Source organism: Myxine glutinosa, chromosome 1 (assembly GCF_964187855.1).
Source record: "Myxine glutinosa chromosome 1, kmMyxGlut1.1, whole genome shotgun sequence".
Taxonomy (NCBI): Eukaryota; Metazoa; Chordata; class Myxini; order Myxiniformes; family Myxinidae; genus Myxine; species Myxine glutinosa.
Window position 1 is genome coordinate 41,589,686 of NC_136261.1, and position 23,500 is coordinate 41,613,185.

The window sequence follows — 23,500 nt, forward strand, 5'->3', positions numbered from 1 at the left end:
CACCTCTAAGCTGTCTAGCCTGGGTTGGAATCCCGACCCAGGTATAAACTGCCATCCTGATGTTTCACATGCAGGGTGATTCATCAATGGGTGTGCCGTCCCTCCGATGGACGTTAAATGCGCGTCCCATCTGCCGACATTCATTGGTGGACGTTAAAGTTCCCACGATGTCATTCATGAAGTGTAGGCGAGCTATCACCGGTATCCTGGACAAATTCCGAATTCCTGCCCTGACCAGCAGAGGGCGCCACACCAGTGGCACAGCCACACCCTCAGCCAATGACACTACGCCGCAGCCTCATGCCACATAGAAACTAAGAGGAAGTTGTTTATTTGCTTTATGCAATACCCATACCTCGTACAAGAGTTTAACAAGTTGACAATATGTTTTCCTGTTTTTGTTTAATCACCTGCCTTGATGCCGAAAGCCAAGATAATGCCTCGTTCACTCTTGTTTCACAGGTGGAGCCATGTTTGTGAGGGGCTGTTCGCCACAACTGGCTGCGTTGGAAAGCTTCAAGGAAGCCTATCCATCCACAACTTGGCACACGATCAGGCATGTGTGCCCTTCATGTTTAATCAGTACATGGCACCTGTACAGTGCATTGAGAAAGTATTCAGACCCCTTAACTTTTTTCACATTTTGTTTTGTTGCAGCCTTATGCTGAAATCGTTTAAATACATTTTTTCCCTCATCAATCTACACTCAATACCCCATAATGGCAAAGGGAAAACAGGATTTTAGAAAGTTTTGCAAATTTATTAAAAATATAAAAAACTGAAATATCACATTGACATAAGTATTCATACCCTTTGCTATGAAACTTGAAATTTAGCTCAGGTGCCTCCCATTTCTCTTGATCATCTTTGAGATGTTTCTACACCTTGAATGGAGTCCACCTGTGTAAATTCAATTGATTGGACATGATTTGGAAAGGCACACACCTGTCTACAGTCACGTGAAAAAGTAAGTACACCCCATGTAAAGTTTTGACTTTTTCAACATATTTCAACATACAGCTATTTGATCTTCATTTCAACAATATTGATAGATAAAGGTGATATAATATAACAAATATCATGAAACATTTACATTTTGTAGTCCATTGTATAATTTAAATAAACATAAATGCAAATTTCGCATGTGGAAAAAGTAAGTACACCCTTGGCTCTAATAGGTGGTATTGCCCCCTTTGGCAGAAACAACCTCAAGTAGGCGTTTCTTATAACTATCTACCAGTCTCTGACCTCGACTGGGAGAAATTTGTGTCCACTCCTCAATGCAGAATTCTTTCAGCTGTGCGATGTTTGAGGGGTTTCTTGCATGCACAGCTCGTTTCAAATCCCCCCACAACATCTCGATGGGATTTAGATCCGGGCTTTGACTTGGCCATTCCAGAACCCTCCATTTCTTTCTTTTCAGCCATTCCTTGGTGGATTTACTGGTATGTTTAGGGTCATTGTCATGTTGCAAGGTCCACCATCGGTTGAGCTTCAACTCTCTGACAGATGGCCTCACATTATCCTCAAGCACCCTCTGGTACAATGAAGAATTCATTGTGGATTATATGATGGTGAGCTGCCCAGGCCCTGATGCAGCAAAGCTGCCCCAAACCATAATATTTCCACCACCATGCTTTACAGTTGGTATCAGGTTCTTGTGGTCAAATGCTGTCTTTGGTTTTCGCCAAACATGTCTTCTGGTACTGTGGCCAAATAGCTCTACCTTTGACTCATCTGTCCAGAGCACATTTTTCCAGAAGTGCTGGTGTTTGCCGAGGTGTCCATTGGCAAACTTTAGTCTTGCCCTGATGTTCTTTCTGGACAGCAAAGGTTTCCTCCTGGCACACCTCCCGTGTAGATCAAATTTGTGCAGCCTCTTTCCAATGGTAGACTCGTGCACTTTGACATCAACAGTGGCAAGAGCTACCTGTAGGTCCCGTGATGACATTCTGGGGTTCTTGGAGACTTCTTTCAGCATCTTGCGGTCTGCTCTCGCGCTGAACTTGCTGGAGCGGCCTGGCCTGAACAAGTTTGCAGTTGTTTGGAATCTTCTCCACTTGTAGATGATCTTCCGGACAGTCGAATGATTGATTTCAAATTGTTTGGAGATCTTTTTAAATCCCTTCCCAGACTCGTAGGCATCTATAACCTTCTTTCTGAAGGCCTCAGAGTGCTCTTTTGATGTCGGCATGGTGACGCTGCACACTTCAACAACAAAGAGCAAACCAAACTAAATGTCTGAGGTTTAAATAAGCCAGGTTCATCCAAGATCCTCTCTAATGATGTTCTAATCATTTGTACCTGAGCTGGTGCACCTGATTCTAATTTTAGGTATTTGAAGTAGTGATAAATGTAGGGGTGTACTTACTTTTTCCACATGCAAAATTTGCATTTATGTTTATTTAAATTATACAATGGACTACAAAATGTAAATGTTTCATGATATTTGTTATATTATATCACCTTTATCTGTCAATATTGTTGAAATGAAGATCAAATAGCTGTATGTTGAAATATGTTGAAAAAGTCAAAACTTTACATGGGGTGTCCTTACTTTTTCACGTGACTGTAGACAGGTGTGTGCCTTTCCAAATCACGTCCAATCAATTGAATTTACACAGGTAGACTCCATTCAAGGTGTAGAAACATCTCAAAGATGATCAGGAGAAATGGAGGCACCTGAGCTAAATTTCAAGTGTCATAGCAAAGGGTATGAATACTTATGTAAATGTGACATTTCTGTTTTTTATTTTTAATAAATTTGCAAAAATTTCTAAAATCCTGTTTTCTCTTTGTCATTATGGGGTATTGAGTGCAGATTGATGAGGGAAAAAATGAATTTAAACGATTTCAGCATAAGGCTGCAACATAACAAAATGTGCAAAAAGTGAAGGGGTCTGAATACTTTCTCAATGCACTGTAAAAAGCGCAAAAAGGAAATCCAGACACATGATATTCGGCCTTAACGGCCATTGCCACTAGGCCCATCGCAGGTGTGTCACGTCCTCATCCTCATAATACAAACCAACACTTCCCTCCGAAAGAAGGAAAGACTAGGATGCACTTGTACGTCACAAGGACATGTCTGTAACGAGACATGTACTTATGTGTCACAAAATAAGAAAGAGGGTCCTGACATAGATGATAAGAGAGTTTGGGATGAAGAAGCAGTAAAAATTTAAAGGACAGTTGTTTGCCTGATCCTGTTTTATGATCAACAATGCATTTTATCAACTGGAAATTAATAGGGGTATGCATGGGTGAAACTCCTTCTTTATAGTTGATCACACTTGATCACACTTCCGGGTTCGGTTGCGAGAGGACGCTGGCGTTGCATATTCGCCGCTTCTCCGACTGGATGGATGTACAGGGTCTGCTTCTACCTTTCTGACCTGACATCTCACACCTGTCCTGCCTTTTCACACCCGCACGTGCCGCGTGTTCTCCGGCTGGATAACGGAATCTGCTTTTGATGGTACGGAATACGGAATTCGAAAGGCCCGCTCCCGTTGATTGTGGCCGTGGCCTTGTTTGCCGGTGGCCTTGTGGCCTTGTTTGCCGCTGTGGTCTTGATTAGCGGCTGCAGTCGTTTGCCGCTGCGTTTGCCGCTGCGTTTGCCGCTTTGCCTCCTCGACCTTGGCCTCGTACTCGTCCCTTCGCTCCTGCCTGGCATGGCTCTGAAGTACTCCGCCGCAAGGCTTCTTCTGCTCAATACCCGCTCCACCCCATCATGCATCTCTGCCATCAAATCAAATGGACTCCTCCGACGACCCAGGTACATTCACCGTGGCTCCGGTCGCAAGTTTGTTTATTTGCAATCAGGTCACTCCATCCCCGTCCTCTGGTCGGCTCAGCGCACTCTCACTCTTCGTCCCAGCGCACCTGGTCACAGCAACCCACACGATCGCACCTCTTGCCTACGAACCCTGGCTAAATCACCTGAATTCATCCCTGCTGTTCAAAACAACATCAAGCTCACCCTGTTCAACACCCGGTCCCTCAACAATAAATGCCTCATCCTGAACGAATACATCCTGGATAACAAACTGGACTTTCTCTGTCTCACCGAAACCTGGCAACAACCTCTGGACTACTACACACTCAACCTCACCACACCCAATGGATATTCCTACGTCAATAAACCACGCTCGGAGGGCCGAGGTGGTGGAATTGCCGTTATCCACCGTCAAGACATCAAGACCAACCTCATCTCCATCTCATCTGCTCCATCATTTGAACACCTGGCTTTAAAACTCTCTGGTCACACGCAGTCAGTCATGGCTGTCGTCTACCGCCCTCCCAAACCACACCCATCATTCCTGTCTGACTTCTCCTACTTTCTGACCCAGCTATGTTCCCTCTCCCCCTCAATCCTCCTCCTTGGTGATTTCAATATCCACATGGACTCCACTGACTCCACAATAACCACTGACTTCACTGATTTACTCACCTGCTTTAACCTCACTCAACATGTCGACTTTCCTACCCATATCCGTGGTCACATTTTGGACCTTGTCTGCTCCACTGGATTAAATTTGCACCATCTCTATGGCTCCGACCTCACCCTCTCTGACCACTTAGCCATCACTCTGACCATCAACATCCCCGCCCCAACACCAAGGCATTATCGCACAATCAACTTCCGTAAGCTAAACGCTCTTTCACCTACCTCATTCTCATCCACCCTCTCTGAAAAAATGTCCACTTCTCCCTTCATTGACCTCCACACCCCTTCCGACCTCACTGACTACTACAACCACACTCTCTCCTCCTGCCTTGACCAGCTTGCGCCTGTAAAAACCAAAACAGTTTCTTTCACCCATTCTGCTCCCTGGTTTACCCCTGAACTCCACCTGATGAAAACTCGTGCTCGCCAACTTGAAAGACTCCGCAATAAAACGGGTCTCACAGTTCACTCCCAAGCCTACAAGGACCACATACAACACTACAAAGATGCCCTCTCCCGCGCCCGCTCTGCCTACTACTCTCAAATTATCCACTCTGGCTCCGGAAACCCAAAAGCACTCTTCTCGACAATAAACAAACTCCTCCGCCCCCTGAACACCACCACCCAGTCATTCACAGTAGACAACTGCATCTCCTTCCTCTCTTTCTTCCAACGCAAAATTGACAACATCTACAACAGCTTGACCACCGCCGCACCCGCTCCCCCTCCAACCACCTGCCCCCCCTTGTCCTGCCATCCCCTGTCTCGGTTCTCCCCAATCTCTCCTACTGACCTCTCTGAACTCCTCATAGGAATGAAAACTGCCACCTGCACTCTTGACCCCATCCCCTCCAGCTTTGTCAAAGCCTCCCTCCCTGCTCTCTCTCCACTTATCATTGCAACAATAAACTCCTCCCTGTCTACAGGCATCGTCCCACCTTCCCTCAAAATTGCTGCTGTTACCCCCATTCTAAAAAAACCTGGTCTAAACCCTGACACCCTAAACAACTTCAGACCCATCTCCAACCTACCCTTTCTGTCAAAAGTTTTGGAACGCGCTGTAGCCACTCAACTCAAACATCATCTCTCTGCCAATAACTTGTATGAAACATTCCAATCCGGATTCCGCTCCAACCACAGTACTGAAACTGCTCTCCTCAAAATCACCAACGACCTTCTCCTCTCCTCTGACGCTGGCAACCTCAACATTCTCGTCCTCCTCGACCTCAGCGCTGCCTTTGACACCATCGATCACACTATCCTCCTCACCCGACTTGAATCCACCTTTAACGTCACCGGCACTGCCCTCTCTTGGATTAAATCATACCTCTCTGACAGATGCCAGTTCATCTCCATCAATAACTGCAAATCCCCCACTGCTCCCCTCCCCCAAGGTGTCCCCCAAGGTTCAGTTCTTGGCCCCCTCCTCTTCATCCTTTACCTGTCCCCGCTCGGTCACTTAATCCGCCGTCATGGTCTCCAATTCCACTGCTTCGCCGTTGACATCCAGCTTTTCATCTCCACCAAGTCCGTCTCCACCGACACCCACTCTATCCTGACAAACTGCATCACTGAAATAAAATCCTGGCTTCAAATCAACTTCCTCAAGCTTAACTGTGATAAATCTGAAATAATCATCATTGGCCCAAAAACGCTCACAAAATCCACCCATAACTTTGCCCTCAACATCGACGGTATCCCAGTATCCACCTCCCCTCACATCCGGAATCTTGGCGTCATCTTTGACCAAACCCTTTCCTTCGACAAATACACTAAACAGATCACAAAGTCAGCCTTCTTTCACCTGAAAAACATTGCCCGTCTCCGCTCATCCCTCTCCTCCACGGCTGCAGAAACCCTCATCCACGCCTTCATCACCTCCCGTCTGGACTACTGCAATAGCCTCCTCTATGGTTCACCCTCAAAAATCACCAATAAACTCCAATACATTCAGAACTCCGCTGCCCGTCTACTCACTCATTCCCGGACCCGTGACCACATCACCCCCGTCCTTTACAAGCTTCACTGGCTCCCCATCCCCCAGAGAATCCAGTACAAAATCCTCCTCTTGACATACAAAGCCCTCCATAACCTGGCCCCATCCTACCTGGCTGACCTCCTCTCCAGACACACTCCCACCCGCAACCTCCGCTCTGCTGGTACCAACCTCCTGACCCCCTCCATCCGGACCAAATTCAGATCCTGGGGGGACAGGGCCTTCTCCATCGCTGCTCCCACCCTCTGGAACTCACTACCTCACACCATCAGAGACTCCTCCTCACTCACCACATTCAAAACATCACTAAAGACCCACCTGTTCAACGCTGCATTCAACATTCAACCCACAGCATTTAACCCCTGACTATCTCTTCTCCTTCTCCCTCCTTTTGCTTTAAATATTTCCCTATTGATTCTTGTCTTGTCTTTTTGATTCTTGTCTTATATATATGCCGTATATCGCTGCTGTTTGTTTTCTTGATTCTTGTCTTTTTGCAATTGTTGTTTTCATGTATTGTTATGCATTATGTTTTCCACTCTGTCAAAGCGCCTTTGGGCTTCTGGAAAAGCGCTATACAAAATAAATGAATTATTATTATTATTATTATTATAGTATGGAAATCCCTTTTCTTTTTTGTGTCGACCCACACGGAGTTTCCTTATTTATTTGTCAGAAAGTGTGCCACGATTATAAGGAACTAGCAAAAATACCTGTCCCCAGTGACGGGAAAAGCTAGCTGTGTTTTTTTTTTGTTTGTTTTTTTTGTTTTTTTGGATACAAGGTCGAGGTTCGTGAAAGAGCCAAAATTAATCACACAAAAAGTCAAATCGACACATAAAACATACAATAAGGGGAGCGGTAGACAAGATGGGAGAGAGGGGGAAGGACACAAACACTACATTTGAGAGCAGGGACATCGAGAGATCTGTGGGAGCGAGAGGGCTTGGGGGGGAGTCGGAGAGGTATAAAACATATGGACACTGCAAGGACTTCCAGGAAAGAAGTTGGAATTTCAAAAAAGTGGATCAGGGGTGAATTAGCGGAGGAAGAAAAGATCAAGGTTTTGGATGGGGGAAGATAAGAGATGGTGGTGAACAGCTGTTTTAAATACCTGGAGGGTGGAGTGGGATTGAATAGAGTGAGGGAGTTTGTTCCAGTGGCGGGAGAAAAGAGGAATGAAGGAGTGAAGGTGAGCAGAGAGTCTTGATTTTGGCAGTTTGACCATAAGAGGGTTGCAGGCAGTTCTTGTGCGACCTGTAGGAATATATGCGGGACAGAGCCCAGAGAGAGCTGGGGGGGCAAGGCCAGAGAGGAGTCGGTATAAGACGGAAAGACCACCTACCTGCCTGCGGTGAGTGAGTGAGAGGCCCTTGGAGTTAGCTTCATCGCGGGAGATTCCAATGATTCTGAATGCTTTGGTTTCAACAGCGTTAAGCCGAGCTAGGTGTGAGGCAGGAGCACCAGCCCAGAGGGGTTAGTAGTATTCCATTGAGCTGCGGATGAAAGCCTTGTATGTGGTGAGGAGCTCAGGTGTGCCAAGGAAGGACTTCGCATGATGGAGGATGCCCAGTCGGCGACTGGCTTTGGAGGCCAGCTTGGAAATGTAGTTTTTCCCAGGAAAGATCATGGCAGATAGCGAGACCCAAAAGCTTGAGCGACAGATCTTCTTGGAGAGGATTGTTGAGAAAAAATTGTAACCACAGGTGGTGGTGATTGTAACCACAGAAGATGACAGTCAGGCTGTTGTCCAGGAAAATGCAATCCACCTGTAGTGCTCATCTTAACCAAAGGTGGTGCTATTTAAACCAACAACAACAGCGAGGAAAGATATCCCATCATTTTCGCCAGAGGTTTTCCGGTGGCTGAAGGAGCTGATAACCGCACTCATACCTGGCTGATGCAATCTTTTACCTATGTGCCAAATTTGGTCCAAAACCATGCAGAGGTGTAGGGGTGTGTAAGTAACCCCCCCCCCCCCCACACACACACACACACACACACACACACACACACACACACACACACACACACACACACACACACACACACACACACACACAGATCGACATTCATAGCTATAGAAGATTGAGTGCTATTCCCATGTGCTGATTCGTTTCTTAACCCATATCATGCGGGTGGGGTGCAATGCAAACACATCATGACCAGGATTATGTGAATTACACCCATGGTGGTTTTATGAGGTATCTTTGTGGAACTTAGCCAGGTACAAAAGCTTGCCCGTGATCAGATGTCCGACAAGCAGGATAATTTCTCTCTATTTTGGTAAATGTTGAAATATCGTCCATTGTTGGATTTTTCCCATCGCCGCTCCTTCCGATGAGCTCACAGAAAATACCGAAATGTCGAAAAATAAAGATGCGATTCTGCTACACTAAAATACAAAACCTGATCAATGTTTGTTGGTCATGTTGAAGTTTGTGGCCAAATCAATACGCGACCAATAAATTTTAACAATGGACTTTGACGCAAAAGGAGGCCATTTGGCCCATCATGCCTGTGCTGCACCACAGCCCCATCAAATAAATCCATCAGGCTCTTGATTCACTTTCCCTGGAGGGAGGAATGGGGATGAGAAAAGAGTGGCAGGCGCAGGGACTAGAGTGTTGTAAATGCAAATAAAATCAATATTTTAAAACTTTTTTGTTTATGACGACTAGCATCTTTTCATTGTACACGTGGCATCGTGTGTGTTGACTAACCCTTGCTGGAGTGGGTGGTTACAATTGTTGTTTCCAACGGTTTTTTTTTTTTCGGGAACATTACCAATTTTAACCTCCCCCAGGGATTTTCCATTAAAGCTCAGCCGAAATGGTTTGTCATGTACGAAGTTAGCAATGACCGTCGCCACACCAAACGTGTTCTTACAGAATAACAGTTTATTATAAGACAACACAGGACGACAAAAATGGAGAATCCCGGGGCAAAAGATAGACGGACATGAAAACGGATAGCTAAATAAACAAGAAATATGTCGTGTATAGCACGATACTTGTGAAATCCATGAAATATGTTATTGAACTTTGGCCTGTGTTGACTTAAAAAATAGTTGGTGGTTGAATTCAGTGATCTGATATGCAAATCCTCTTCAAATTTCAAGTCAATCGGATGAAAATTGACGATTTCAGAAATTTGGCCTATGTTGACCTTTTCACCTTTAGACCTCAAAAATAATTGGTGGTTGAATCAAATGAATGGAAATCGTGTTCAAATTTCAGCTCAATTGGATGAAAATTGAGGATTTTAGAAACTTGGCCTCTGTTGACCTTTTCACCTTTCGACCTCAAAAATAATTGGTGGTTGAATCAAATGAATGGAAATCGTGTTCAAATTTCAGCTCAATCGGATGAAAATTGAGGATTTTAGAAATTTGGCCTATGTTGACCTTTTCACCTTTAGTCCTCAAAAATAATTGGTGGTTGAATCAAATGAATGGAAATCGTGTTCAAATTTCAGCTCAATCGGATGAAAATTGAGGATTTTAGAAATTTGGCCTATGTTGACCTTTTCACCTTTAGTCCTCAAAAATAATTGGTGGTTGAATCAAATGAATGGAAATCGTGTTCAAATTTCAGCTCAATCGGACGAAAATTGAGGATTTTAGAAATTAGACAAAGTTGTTGACCTTTTGACCTCAAAAACAATAGGCTTCTTCCTTATGACCAACTCTACCATTTGCTGAAGTTTTGTCAAGATTGGGTTTTAAATTGTGACCTGTAAGCGATTGACAAGCAAACAAACAAGAAAACGTCATGCAGAACACGATACTTGCGAAATCAACCCTCCCCCAAAAAATGTTGCCTTGGCGACATCAAATTGTCAATTTCATTAAGATTAAATTTGACGATCTTAATCAAAGCTTCTTGGGTCAATCGGATTAACATTGATAATTTTTTTAATGAAAATTGATGATATTAGATGTTTGACCTACAATTGACCTTTTACCTTTTGAGCTCAAAATGGTTGCTTTCCCAATTCAGGAATGCCCTGTGTAATTGCTGTTTAATTTTCAAGTCAATTGGATGAAAATTGATGATTTTTCAAATGAAAATTGATATTAGCAGTTTGACCTAGAGTTGACCTTTGACCTCTTGACCTCAAAAATAGTGGGTTTCCCAATTTAGTAACCCAATATGCAAATGCTGTTCAAATTTCAAGTCAATCGGATGAAAAATGATAATTTTAGAAATGTGTCCTCAAATAACCTTTGACCTGTGTTTGACTTCAACATCAATAGGCTTCTTGCCTATGATCCAACCCTACCATCTGGTGAAATTTCATGAAGATCGGTTTAAAATTGTGACCTGTATGTGATTGACAGACAGAATGTAATAAATGAAGTACACTCGCTATCCAATATTACGAAAACCCACTCCCACCCTTTATAAAAATACTTCTTGGAAAGGTATGTGCTATTCATTATTCATTTATCTTATGATAACAAAATTCTGTACCAACTAACTGAGAATAATCTTCACAGCAATGGTTGTTCAACTGAAATAAATAAATAAATTCCCAAAATATCACTTTTTTATTTGCATAGTTTTTTGTTACCATTTGGACAGGATTGCCCACAAGATAAGCCTGGCGTTTGCTTAAAGGTTAAGGTGGCTTGCTGAACACCTAGGGTCTTGAGTTTCCTGTCGTTTCGTTGAATTAACAACTGGCAGGTTGACTCAGCCTGTCATCCTTCTGAGGTCGGAAAAATGAGTACCAGCTCATTTTGGGACAGGTAAGGGACACTGGATCAGTGGCATGGCCGCACCCTCAGAAAATGATCCAGGCTGCATAGGAATAAAATTAAAAAGCCCAAAATGCATATTTTGACATCAATGTTTCAAACTTTTGCGGAGGAGTGCACGCCCCTTAATTGCGCTAGCAAGGGGTCGTTTTGCTCGTTACTTTCTTTTTTTCAAAAGTTCTGCAGTTTCACCCATGGGTATGTCAACCAGATGTTTTCTATCTTGAAAAAAATAACTTTAACCCTTTAGAAAAAATACAAATTGAGTCTCAGCTGCTAAATGCAATCGTTTAACTTGTCCATTTCATTTTCAGGGACCTCACAGAGACGCGTTGAGATGCGTAACTTGCGATTCATTATCATTGTTTGTCATTTTACCCCATTGCACCGACAATATGTTTTTTGTGTTTTGCCACTTGATATCACCAGAGAGAATGCCCTTGTCATTTGAAACACGAGCGATGTCTGACTTTACTCCCTTTCCATGCTGGTCCTGTAGTCCACGTCCCGCTCCCTCGGTATTGGTTTGTGTTTTGGGGTTGAAACGTCATAAATATCAAATTGAAGGTCGAGATGCAGATCTGGCATACATCGTACTTTGCATGCCAAACGTATCCCTTCTGATGACAATGTCCATCATAACACGACTTCCATTCTCCTCCAACCCGATCGCAGGGGCAGCCCGTCCTGACAGCGACCGTTCCGGCGATTTCTGGTCTCAGCTGGCACCGACTCCTTCCATTGTGTGCCTGCGGAGGGAACCGGCGCATATACATGTGGCTCGTGGAGCTGTGATGGACGCATTCAGCGCTCCGACGAGACCTCTCAAGATCTCGAGTTTACGGAGCGACGCATCAAGTTGATTCCACTTCTACAGCCTCCCTCACTTCAGTTGATATCCTCATGCCCACCAAATCGTATTTTCTTTTCTGGAATAGCGCGTAAACCTTGAAATGTCCACCAATGCACGTAAACCTTGACATGTCCACCAAAACACGTAAACCTTGAAATGTCCACCAAAGCACGTAAACCTTGAAATGTCCACCAAAACACGTAAACCTTGAAATGTCCACCAAAACACGTAAACATTGAAATGTCCACCAAAACACGTAAACCTTGAAATGTCCACCAAAACACGTAAACCTTGAAATGTCCAACAAAACACGTAAACCTTGAAATGTCCACCAAAACACGTAAACCTTGAAATGTCCACCAAAACACGTAAACCTTGAAATGTCCACCAAAACACGTAAACCTTGAAATGTCCACCAAAACACGTAAACCTTGAAATGTCCACCAAAACACGTAAACCTTGAAATGTCCACCAAAACACGTAAACCTTGAAATGTCCACCAAAACATGTAAACCTTGAAATGTCCACCAAGACACGTAAACCTTGAAATGTCCACCAAAACACGTAAACCTTGAAATGTCCACCAAAACACGTAAACCTTGAAATGTCCACCAAAACACGTAAACCTTGAAATGTCCACCAAGACACGTAAACCTTGAAATGTCCACCAAAACACGTAAACCTTGAAATGTCCACCAAAACACGTAAACCTTGAAATGTCCACCAAAACACGTAAACCTTGAAATGTCCACCAAAACACGTAAAGCTTGAAATGTCCACCAAAACACGTAAACCTTGAAATGTCCACCAAAGCACGTAAACCTTGAAATGTCCACCAAAACACGTAAACCTTGAAATGTCCACCAAAACACATAAACCTTGAAATGTCCACCAAAACACGTAAACCTTGAAATCTCCACCAAAACACGTAAACCTTGAAATGTCCACCAAAACACGTAAACTTTGAAATGTCCACCAAAACACGTAAACCTTGAAATGCCCACCAAAACACGTAAGCCTTGAAATGTCCACCAAAACACGTAAACCTTGAAATGTCCACCAAAACACGTAAACCTTGAAATGTCCACCAAAACACGTAAACCTTGAAATGTCCACCAAAACACGTAAACCTTGAAATGTCCACCAAGACACGTAAACCTTGAAATGTCCACCAAAACACGTAAACCTTGAAATGTCCACCAAAACACGTAAACCTTGAAATGTCCACCAAAACACGTAAACCTTGAAATGTCCACCAAAACACGTAAACCTTGAAATGTCCACCAAAACACGTAAACCTTGAAATGTCCACCAAAGCACGTAAACCTTGAAATGTCCACCAAAACACGTAAACCTTGAAATGTCCACCAAAACACGTAAACCTTGAAATGTCCACCAAAACACGTAAACCTTGAAATCTCCACCAAAACACGTAAACCTTGAAATGTCCACCAAAACACGTAAACTTTGAAATGTCCACCAAAACACGTAAACCTTGAAATGCCCACCAAAACACGTAAGCCTTGAAATGTCCACCAAAACACGTAAACCTTGAAATGTCCACCAAAACACGTAAACCTTGAAATGTACACCAAAACACGTAAACCTTGAAATGTCCACCAAAACACGTAAACCTTGAAATGTCCACCAAAGCACGTAAACCTTGAAATGTCCACCAAAACACGTAAACCTTGAAATGTCCACCAAAACACGTAAACCTTGAAATCTCCACCAAAACACGTAAACCTTGAAATGTACACCAAAGCACGTAAACCTTGAAATGTCCACCAAAACACGTAAACCTTGAAATGTACACCAAAACACGTAAACCTTGAAATGTCCACCAAAGCACGTAAACCTTGAAATGTCCACCAAAACACGTAAACCTTGAAATGTCCACCAAAACACGTAAACCTTGAAATCTCCACCAAAACACGTAAACCTTGAAATGTCCACCAAAACACGTAAACCTTGAAATCTCCACCAAAACACGTAAACCTTGAAATGTCCACCAAAACACGTAAACCTTGAAATGTCCACCAAAACACGTAAACTTTGAAATGTCCACCAAAACACGTAAACCTTGAAATGCCCACCAAAACACGTAAACCTTGAAATGTCCACCAAAACACGTAAACCTTGAAATGTCCACCAAAACAAGTAAACCTTGAAATGTCCTCCAAAATATTCAACGATTTACAATTGTCCTACTTTATTTTATTTGTGTTTTCCAAATCGCAACAAGCAGTTGTATCTTTGCAATGCAGAATAAAGCATTTTGTTTAGTCGGCAGTTTTGTTGGTTTTGCTGTTTGATGGAGGTTCAAGCTTCCAAGCTGAGCACCTGCCAAGGAACCTGAGCACCTGTGCAGCATCCAGAAAGTGAATAATTATTTACCTGTGCATTAATTGTGCTCAGAAGCTTCGAATGTGTCTGCACATGCTTACATTGCAAATTGTAACTAACATGTACCTATTAAGAGTCAGTTTTCATTTCACTTTCTTTATTTACTTGCAGGGGTGTGCAGAGGTAAGGTGCTGGAGGTTAGGTGTGTCATTGAATCTTCTGAACCATAAGTTGAGACAGGTATTTAACATCCGTGGGAAAGAAGGTGAAGCGACGTTTCGGCCCTGAGCCACTTCAAAGCAAGAGCTCACATAGGAAAGGTCGCTTCACCTCCTCACCCACTGTGGTTGGCATACCTCTCTCAACATTTGGTTGAGTCAATTTGTTGCACACCGACGCAGACCTAATCTAGTCTTTAAAGAGACGAGCTTTCCATCAGGTGTATTACATATGCAAAGGTGGGTGGAAGACAGCAGGGCAGGGGAGTGTGGGAGCAGTATGGCGACAAGGAAACCCAACAGGTGTTGGGCACAATCCTGAATGGGTCGCCACTCCGACGCAGGTACTCGAATGGCTCATTCATCCCAGTAAGCTGGTACTCATTTTGCCAACCTCGGCAGGACGAAAGTCTGAGTCAACCCACCTGGTGTTAATTCAACGGCAGGGCAGGGGTTTGAACTTAAGACCCTGCGATCTCAAGCCAGCCACGTGAACCGTTAGGACAACACCAGGCTTTGGTTTGGAGAAAGGGAAGTCAAAAATTCTGCCATGTTTGCGTACGTAATATGTAGATGGCTCTTGTCTTGCCATTTCGTGGCTCTCGACGTTTAAAACCCAGGTGCGGCTTCAAAGTTGTGGGTGGGACACAGCATCTCGGAACACGAAGGTGCTGATTTAGTTCAATAAACTATGGTAAATGTTTTTGCGTATAAACTGGTCTTTCGGTGAATCGCAAGGCCCATGGTGGTTGTAACCTGTAAGTGTAACCCTGTAACCCTATAATAAGAATACCTGGTTATCATATCCAAGTGGGTCGGACTCGTTAGGTCCAATATTATAGGATCCCGGTGGAACCATCAGGTCGTCGGTAGACCCTTTGGGGATCGGTCAATTCGCGCGGGCAACGCGAGTCCATCGTGGAAGTCACCGACAGCAGGTCGACCTGCAGGTCATTAAGTGGATGGAATTCGTTCTTGGTACCGGCACACAATGGCCTACTCTTTGTGAAAAACACAACGTGCGGTCTTCTCACGTGTACATCCACTGATGCTGACTGTCTGACAGACGGGATCCTCTGCTTTAATAGGGTAAACTCGAGGAAACGGTGTACTCCTTGATGCAACACCCTACTCGTGACGTACCAAGCTGCCGGTTGATCGTCAGGTCGGGAATCAAACCTCGGGCAGACTGCTCGTGGTGCGCTCCCTCTGTCCAATACCGGTTGCCCTTTAACCACAAGCTGTCTCTGTCCCATCCTGGTGGCCCCTTAACCATAAGCTGTCTCTGTCCCATCCTGGTGGCCCCTTAACCATAAGCTGTCTCTGTCCCATCCTGGTGGCCCCTTAACCACAAGCTGTCTCTGTCCCATCCTGGTGGCCCCTTAACCACATACTCGCTATCCCATCCTGGTGGCCCTTTAACCACATGCTCGCTATCCCATCCTGGTGGCCTCTTAACCACATGCTCGCTATCCCATCCTGGTGGCCCCTTAACCACATGCTCGCTATCCCATCCTGGTGGCCCCTTAACCAGATGCTCGCTATCCCATCCTGGTGGCCCCTTAACCACATGCTCGCTATCCCATCCTGGTGGCCCCTTAACCACATGCTCGCTATCCCATCATGGTGGCCCCTTAACCACATGCTCGCTATCCCATCCTGGTGGCCCCTTAACCACATGCTCGCTATCCCATCCTGGTGGCCCCTTAACCACGAGCAATCTCTGTCCCACTCTGGTGGCCCCTTAACCACATGCTCGCTATCCCATCCTGGTGGCCCCTTAACCACATGCTCGCTATCCCATCCTGGTGGCCCCTTAACCACATGCTCGCTATCCCATCCTGGTGGCCCCTTAACCACATGCTCGCTATCCCATCCTGGTGGCCCCATAACCATATGCTCGCTATCCCATCCTGGTGGCCCCTTAACCACATGCTCGCTATCCCATCCTGGTGGCCCCATAACTATATGCTCGCTATCCCATCATGGTGGCCCCTTAACCACGAGCAATCTCTGTCCCACTCTGGTGGCTCCTTAACCACATGCTCGCTATCCCATCCTGGTGGCCCCTTAACCACATGCTCGCTATCCCATCCTGGTGGCCCCATAACCATATACTCGCTATCCCATCCTGGTGGCCCCTTCACCACATGCTCGCTATCCCATCCTGGTGGCCCCATAACCATATGCTCGCTATCCCATCCTGGTGGCCCCTTAACCACATGCTCGCTATCCCATCCTGGTGGCCCCATAACCATATGCTCGCTATCCCATCATGGTGGCCCCTTAACCACATGCTCGCTATCCCATCATGATGGCCCCTTAACCACATGCTCGCTATCCCATCCTGGTGGCCCCATAACCATATGCTCGCTAACCCATCCTGGTGGCCCCTTAACCACATGCTCGCTGTCCCATCCTGGTGGCCCCATAATCATAATAACCATATGCTCGCTATCCCATCCTGGTGGCCCCATAACCATAATAACCATATGCTCGCTATCCCATCCTGGTGGCCCCATAACCATAATAACCATATGCTCGCTAACCCATCCTGGTGGCCCCTTAACCACATGCTCGCTGTCCCATCCTGGTGGCCCCATAACCATAATAACCACATGCTCGCTATCCCATCCTGGTGGCCCCATAACCATAATAACCATATGCTCGCTATCCCATCCTGGTGGCCCCATAACCATAATAACCATATGCTCGCTATCCCATCCTGGTGGCCCCATAACCATAATAACCATATGCTCGCTATCCCATCCTGGTGGCCCCATAACCATAATAACCACATGCTCGCTATCCCATCCTGGTGGCCCCATAACCATAATAACCATATGCTCGCTATCCCATCCTGGTGGCCCCATAACCATAATAACCATATGCTCGCTATCCCATCCTGGTGGCCCCTTAACCACGAGCAATCTCTGTCCCATCATGATGGCCCTTTAACCACGTGCTGCTTGCTCTCTTTCCGTCGAGCATAGAGGGTGGATCGCTGGTGTGACGTCAGTTCCTGAATAACGGAATCCCTCGTTCCTCCTCTCCCTCGCCTCGCTCACTGTTACTCCCTCGGTCTGACTCGCGGTGCAACATGGCTCAAGGGTACGAATCCCGTCCGATTGGTCGCCGTCGTCGATCGAGTTACCCGAACGTGATGACCCGGACCAAGGGTCGCTCCGTGGGGTCTTCCCACCAGTTCCGTTATTTGTTTAGATCTGTTTTAGTGGTTTGTGAACTTCCTTGTTAAATAGGCCTGTAACGTGGCACTGTTCTGAGTTATGCGTTGTTATTGATCGCAGCGCCCGCTATATGTACCTTTACCAGGTGTGGTGTTATTGTATTGTTTCTAACACTCGCTATATTTACGTTTATCTGGTGTGGTTTTATTGTATTGTTTGTAACACTCGCTATATGTACCTTTAACTGGCGTGGTGTTATTTTATTGCTTACAACGCACGCTATGTACCTTTACCTGGTGTGGTGTTATTGTATTGTTTGTAACACTCGCTATATGTACCTTTAACTGGCGTGGTGTTATTTTATTGCTTACAACGCTCGCTATGTACCTTTACCTGGTGTGGTGTTATTGTATTGTTTGTAACACTCGCTATATGTACCTTTACCAGGCGTGGTGTTATGTTATTGCTTACAACGCTCGCTATGTACCTTTACCTGGTGTGGTGTTATTGTATTGTTTGTAACACTCGCTATATGTACCTTTAACTGGCGTGGTGTTATTTTATTGCTTACAACGCTCGCTATGTACCTTTACCTGGCGTGGTGTTATTTTATTGCTTACAACGCTCGCTATGTACCTTTAGCTCGTGTGGTGTTATTTTATTGCTAGTAACACTCGCTAAATACCTTTACCTGGTGTGGTGTTATTATTGCTCGTCACGCTGTACACCACACCTGGTGTGGTGTTCTTATTATTCGTAAATTCTTACCTTTCCTGATTGGTGTTCTTATTACTGGTAACGCTATACTTTTACCTGGTGTGACATTATTGCCTGCAATGTTATACCTGCTTTACCTGGTGTGGTGTTATTATATTGATCGTAACGCTTGCGTTGTGTCTTTCCCTGGTGTGGTGTTATAATAATATATTGCTCGTAATGCTCGTTGTGTACCTTTACCTGGTGTGGTGTTATTATTACGCGTAACGTTTTACCTTTACCTGGGGTGGTGTTAGTGCTCGTAATGCTTTACCTTGACCTGGTGTGGTCTTCTTATTACTCGTAACGCTCCACTTTTACCTGGTGTGACATTATTGCCTGTGATGTTATACCTTTACCTGACGTGGCGTCGTGTGAGAGCATCGTTCTTACGTCAGCTCACTCGCAGGTAAAGGTAGAGATAAATGCAATAACGGAGAGCCGATTAGAGCTCGAACCTGTGTTCATATGGGACTAGCTACAAACTACGTATTTAAGTAGCACGTTGGGGGGGGGGGGGGGATGGGCGAAGGGGAGGGATGGGGGAGGGGGAAGGCGAGGGGTGGACATTGGAGTTTTGTTGCATATACTTATTATGTACATGAAAATGTTACACCCGCGTTCCCTGTATCATACCTGGTGTTCCTGACTTATCCACTCTACCTGATGATTTAATTATTTATCTCTGAGCAGCAATCACCACCTGGATGAAGCAGACCTGTCCGAACTGTGCAAGGCTTTGTGGAAAGCTGACAAAAACCGCTTGGTTCCCGGAAACGACTACCGCTTGGACCTGCAGGTAAGGACCACAATGTGGTAACCCGAATCTGGGGCTATAGGCTAGTGGCCAAATGAGGTTTTGGGTGACATACCCCTACCCAAGGTAGAACAAGTCACAACCTATTTTTTCTTGAAGAGGGATGTTTGGGGAGTTAGAAAATCATGGTTGTGAACCTGAGATCATTGCACAACATTTTGAAAATCACGTTTACATATGTACCACTGCAGACTGCAAAAATGGATTTAATCGCCACAGATTTTGGCTCATATTGGCTCATATATTTGTTAATACTGGTGCTACAAACACAAATTTGGTACCAAAATGTGCGGAATGATGACATATATATATCTGTAAAAACCATTTGTGATGTAACAAAGGCTTTTGTGTGACCTACAGGCAAAAATAGTGGAATTTTACTCAACAAATCAGCTTTGGGTTTACCAATAAATATCAACAAAAACATTAATTACTTCAAAAATATTGGACTTGCAGACATACTTGTTACATCAACATAATCCAAGTTTATTTACCCTTTGAAAAATATATCTAATGATATAATTGTCACTGAAATGATATAGTTATAACTGAAATCATATGTCGCCCCACTGATGCTGACCGATAGAAATCCCGAAGCAGATATGCAACATGAAGAATGGACTTACGATTCTGACACAATTGTGAAAGTGACTTTTATAGACATCATGTTGATATAAGCTATTTCACATATGACGATAATGAATTCATAACATGCACTGTAACTTATGTACATCTATTACATGAAGTAATACATGTAATACATTTAAAAGTTCAGTCACGCTCTTCATCAGTGCTGTCGTCAAAGACAACAGAATCGTCAACATTTGGACAATCGTCTGCACTACACGAGCAGAATTCAGTGCAGGTCAGTCCTGCAGAGATACAATGACATGTTCTGCTCTGCCTACAGTCATCGTCGGTGCAGTAGAGATGCGTGAGATCTCGAACCTCCCTTGGGGCTGCATCCTTTTGGAACATGACAGGCTCAAGTTTGTTGTCTCTGACCTGCCATCCATTACCATCGGGGTTCCAAAGTACAGGCCTCGCTACATGGCTGTGGGTCCATATCGCCACCTGGTAATTTGCTTGCTTTCAGATGTTGTTCGAAAGCATCGTCTGTTGGTGGGAAGAGAGATGCTGGTTTGTCACTTGTGCAGGCATAAACATAACGAAGTTGGTCGAGTGTGTGACTTGACTTTGAACCATACAACGACAGAGCATATTTTGTGGCAGTGCTGCCGACATTGGTTGTATCTCTGGTTTGGCCTAACCGTGACAGTGGTGCCAAGTGTGCAATGTTTTGCTTGAGTTTCGAATATGCAGTGCGTTTCCCGACTTTGAACAGCGAGGAGGTTGTGTCACAGCCACTTATAGCATGTGATGCTGGCAAGCAACTTGACGTATCCTGACCGATGTCGTCCGTTATTCTGTTGACAGGAATGAATCTCTGACGATTCGTTGTTTTTGTACAGTGACCTGCATTCATGTACACTTTGGTGTCCCCAAACATGCCTTTCCCACAGTAATAGATGAGTAGGACCAACACGTCGGTGTCATCACATCGTACAATGACCCTTGAGTGTGCTCTGGCGAGATGGATAGCATGCAGCAGGAGCCGTGTGTCAGCCTCCTCATGTGTGCTGAACAATTCAGGTAGTTCCCTGATGCCTCTATGATCCACAACTTTAACTAGCAGGCCATCGTTAAAGCCTCCTGCCAGTGTGACAGATTGGTTTTCCTCAAGCTGCAATTGGGCGGCTACTGTCAAGTAACTGCAGAGGAAATCGGCAAGCGCTGATTTGTTTGTGGTGTTCTTCAGGAACTTCCTGTAGTTTGGAACTGTGCGTTGTCCATCGATGACATATCTGGGTGTTGACTCTCCACCAGTGCGACGTTCTCTTTCCAGCTGCTTGATAGAGAGTGGTACATCATACCTGTCAAAAACCAATGTAACTGATGTCACACCTTGGTTACTAGCAAGCAGTGACTGAATCTTCTGCATTATGGTACGTCCGAGATCGTCAAATGTGTCAAACTGGGCTTCATCAAGTGCCTGAAGTAGTGCCATCCCATCAATGACATAAGCAGTATCATGTTGGTCAGAGAGTTCGAGCACCTGGACATCCTCGCAATTAGCTTCTAACTTCTTTGCCAGATCCTCCTTGTTGGTTTTTCGCATTGTCCCATCATTGTTGAAGAGGGACGGTGGCACAGGAGCCAGTTCATGTGTCAGGACTTGTTCCAAACTGACATCGCGTTTCTTTGAGACAGCAAGCAGCCGCCGGAAAAGTACTTCTGAATCCACCATCAATTTATCTCGTTTGTTGGTTTTCATGGGTTTTGACATGTAAATACCCTCCGAGGCAGTTTGATCAACAGCCACAGACGTGAGGAAACGTCTCACCTCATCATAGGACACACAGTGTCCTAATTAATGAAGCATGTCAATGAGATGCTTGCTTCCCAATTCATGATGCACCTGCAAGGCTAAACCAAGCGTTATTGTGGAGTACACTCGACGGCTCTGTGATATTATATTGTGACAAATGGCGATCGTCCTCAGGTTGTTCTTCATAACACCTTCATCACTACAGCTGGTTACATTCGTGTGTGATTTGTCACTGGTGCACCACTGAATAAAGTCGTAGAGTGTATTAGGAACGAATTCTGCACAGTGCTGAATATCTGTTTCCTCGACAGGTGCATACATATTTCCAACATGCTCGATATCAGCCATGTGCTTCCTCAGGATACCAGCTGCAGCATGCAAAGTATGCATTTCACTATCTATGGCTGATGGTACATCAGACGGGATGTCTTCATATTCTGGTTCATCAGTCATGCTCTGCAGAATCGTGGCTTTTCTCAGGGCATCACCTAAGGTCACAGAAGAAGAGCATATGATGTCAGTGTGGCCATCAAATGTTACACAGACTATTTGGTCACCATAATATTTAGTTAATCGCTCCTTCAACTTCCAAGTTTTATACTGTTCTGCATTCGTGGTACCCAGTGAAACCAAATATCCAACGTATTCATCTTTCAGGTGAACGAGGGGTGTCACTGTCTTAGTTTTGGAGAACACAGTTTGTTCCAGATAACATTTCAGATCATCAAAAGCTTCATCATGTAATGTGCCCATTGTTTCCTCTCCTGATTTACGAATTGCAGCAGTGATGTTCCGTTCTGAAATATAGTGTGAATAGCATAACCTGTGGTACTTGGCATCAGAGGCGAACAAATCTGGAAAGGCAAGCATGCGCATGTGTATTTTATTGTCTTGTCTTTTGTCAGCTGCTGCGAGAACTTTTTCTCTGGTGGACTGTCCAGTTCCTGTAGATACCTGTGTAAGCTTGTTTCTGGAAGTGTTGGATTTTCCACAAATGAAGCAGTTAGTCCTGATGTCAGACCCAGCTGTTTCATTTCTGCTGATTCTTGTGTGTTCTGTTGCCGCAGACGCGCATGGTTGCTGGTCACTCTCACTGGGGTTGGATGTGGAGATATTTGACTTGCTGGTATACTTGGCCCGACATGATTTGTGGAATGATACTTTCAAATCAAGACTCAATATGTCTTGTTGCAAAGGCCAGATACTTTCATAAACGTCATCTTTTCTGATTTGACTTGCTTTGAAGATTGCACTCAAACCATTAAATGTTGGGTTCTTTACAACTTCTTGCTTTTTAGGGTTGAGGGGTTTAAAGCATATGATGCAGTGGTCAGTGTCAATTTTACGACGCTTCACAACAGGTGGTTCCAGATCCATAATTGCAGATCAATTGTCAGCACGAGCATCTGAAATGAAATAATTAAAGATAAGTATATATCAGTAGTTTTAGAAAAAGGCAATCAAGCTCAAAATTGATTTTCTGCAACTGGATTTAAAATCATTCTTCTTTGGTTAATGCATATACATGTATTATAAATTAATCAATGTCGGTTACTTTTAGGGTGGGTGACATATGGTTTCGGTAATAACTCTATTAATTCAACGGATTTATCTTTATGAGTTATATTTCTAAAAAGGAGAATGATAGAGGGTTATTTTGATGTAATATGTAGTAATACAACTCAAATACTTATGAAGAAATTAATTGTTTAGTTGATATTTATT

General features: G+C 44.4%; 2 protein-coding genes across 2 annotated transcripts in view; both read left to right on the forward strand.

Moving 5' to 3' along the window:
- Positions 1-14,353, forward strand: part of NUP37 (nucleoporin 37) — a 254,697-nt gene extending 240,344 nt beyond the window's left edge. The window contains exons 7-8 of the mRNA XM_068109918.2: positions 463-556; positions 11,884-14,353. Of these exons, the coding sequence (XP_067966019.1) occupies positions 463-556; positions 11,884-12,003 (214 nt within the window). The 3' untranslated portion in view covers positions 12,004-14,353. The remainder of the gene's footprint in view (positions 1-462; positions 557-11,883) is intronic.
- Positions 14,354-17,624: 3,271 nt separating this feature from the next.
- LOC137423109 (poly(U)-specific endoribonuclease-A) overlaps positions 17,625-23,500 on the forward strand; it is a 56,484-nt gene continuing 50,608 nt past the window's right edge. The window contains exons 1-2 of the mRNA XM_078771136.1: positions 17,625-17,736; positions 19,263-19,368. Of these exons, the coding sequence (XP_078627262.1) occupies positions 17,726-17,736; positions 19,263-19,368 (117 nt within the window). The 5' untranslated portion in view covers positions 17,625-17,725. The remainder of the gene's footprint in view (positions 17,737-19,262; positions 19,369-23,500) is intronic.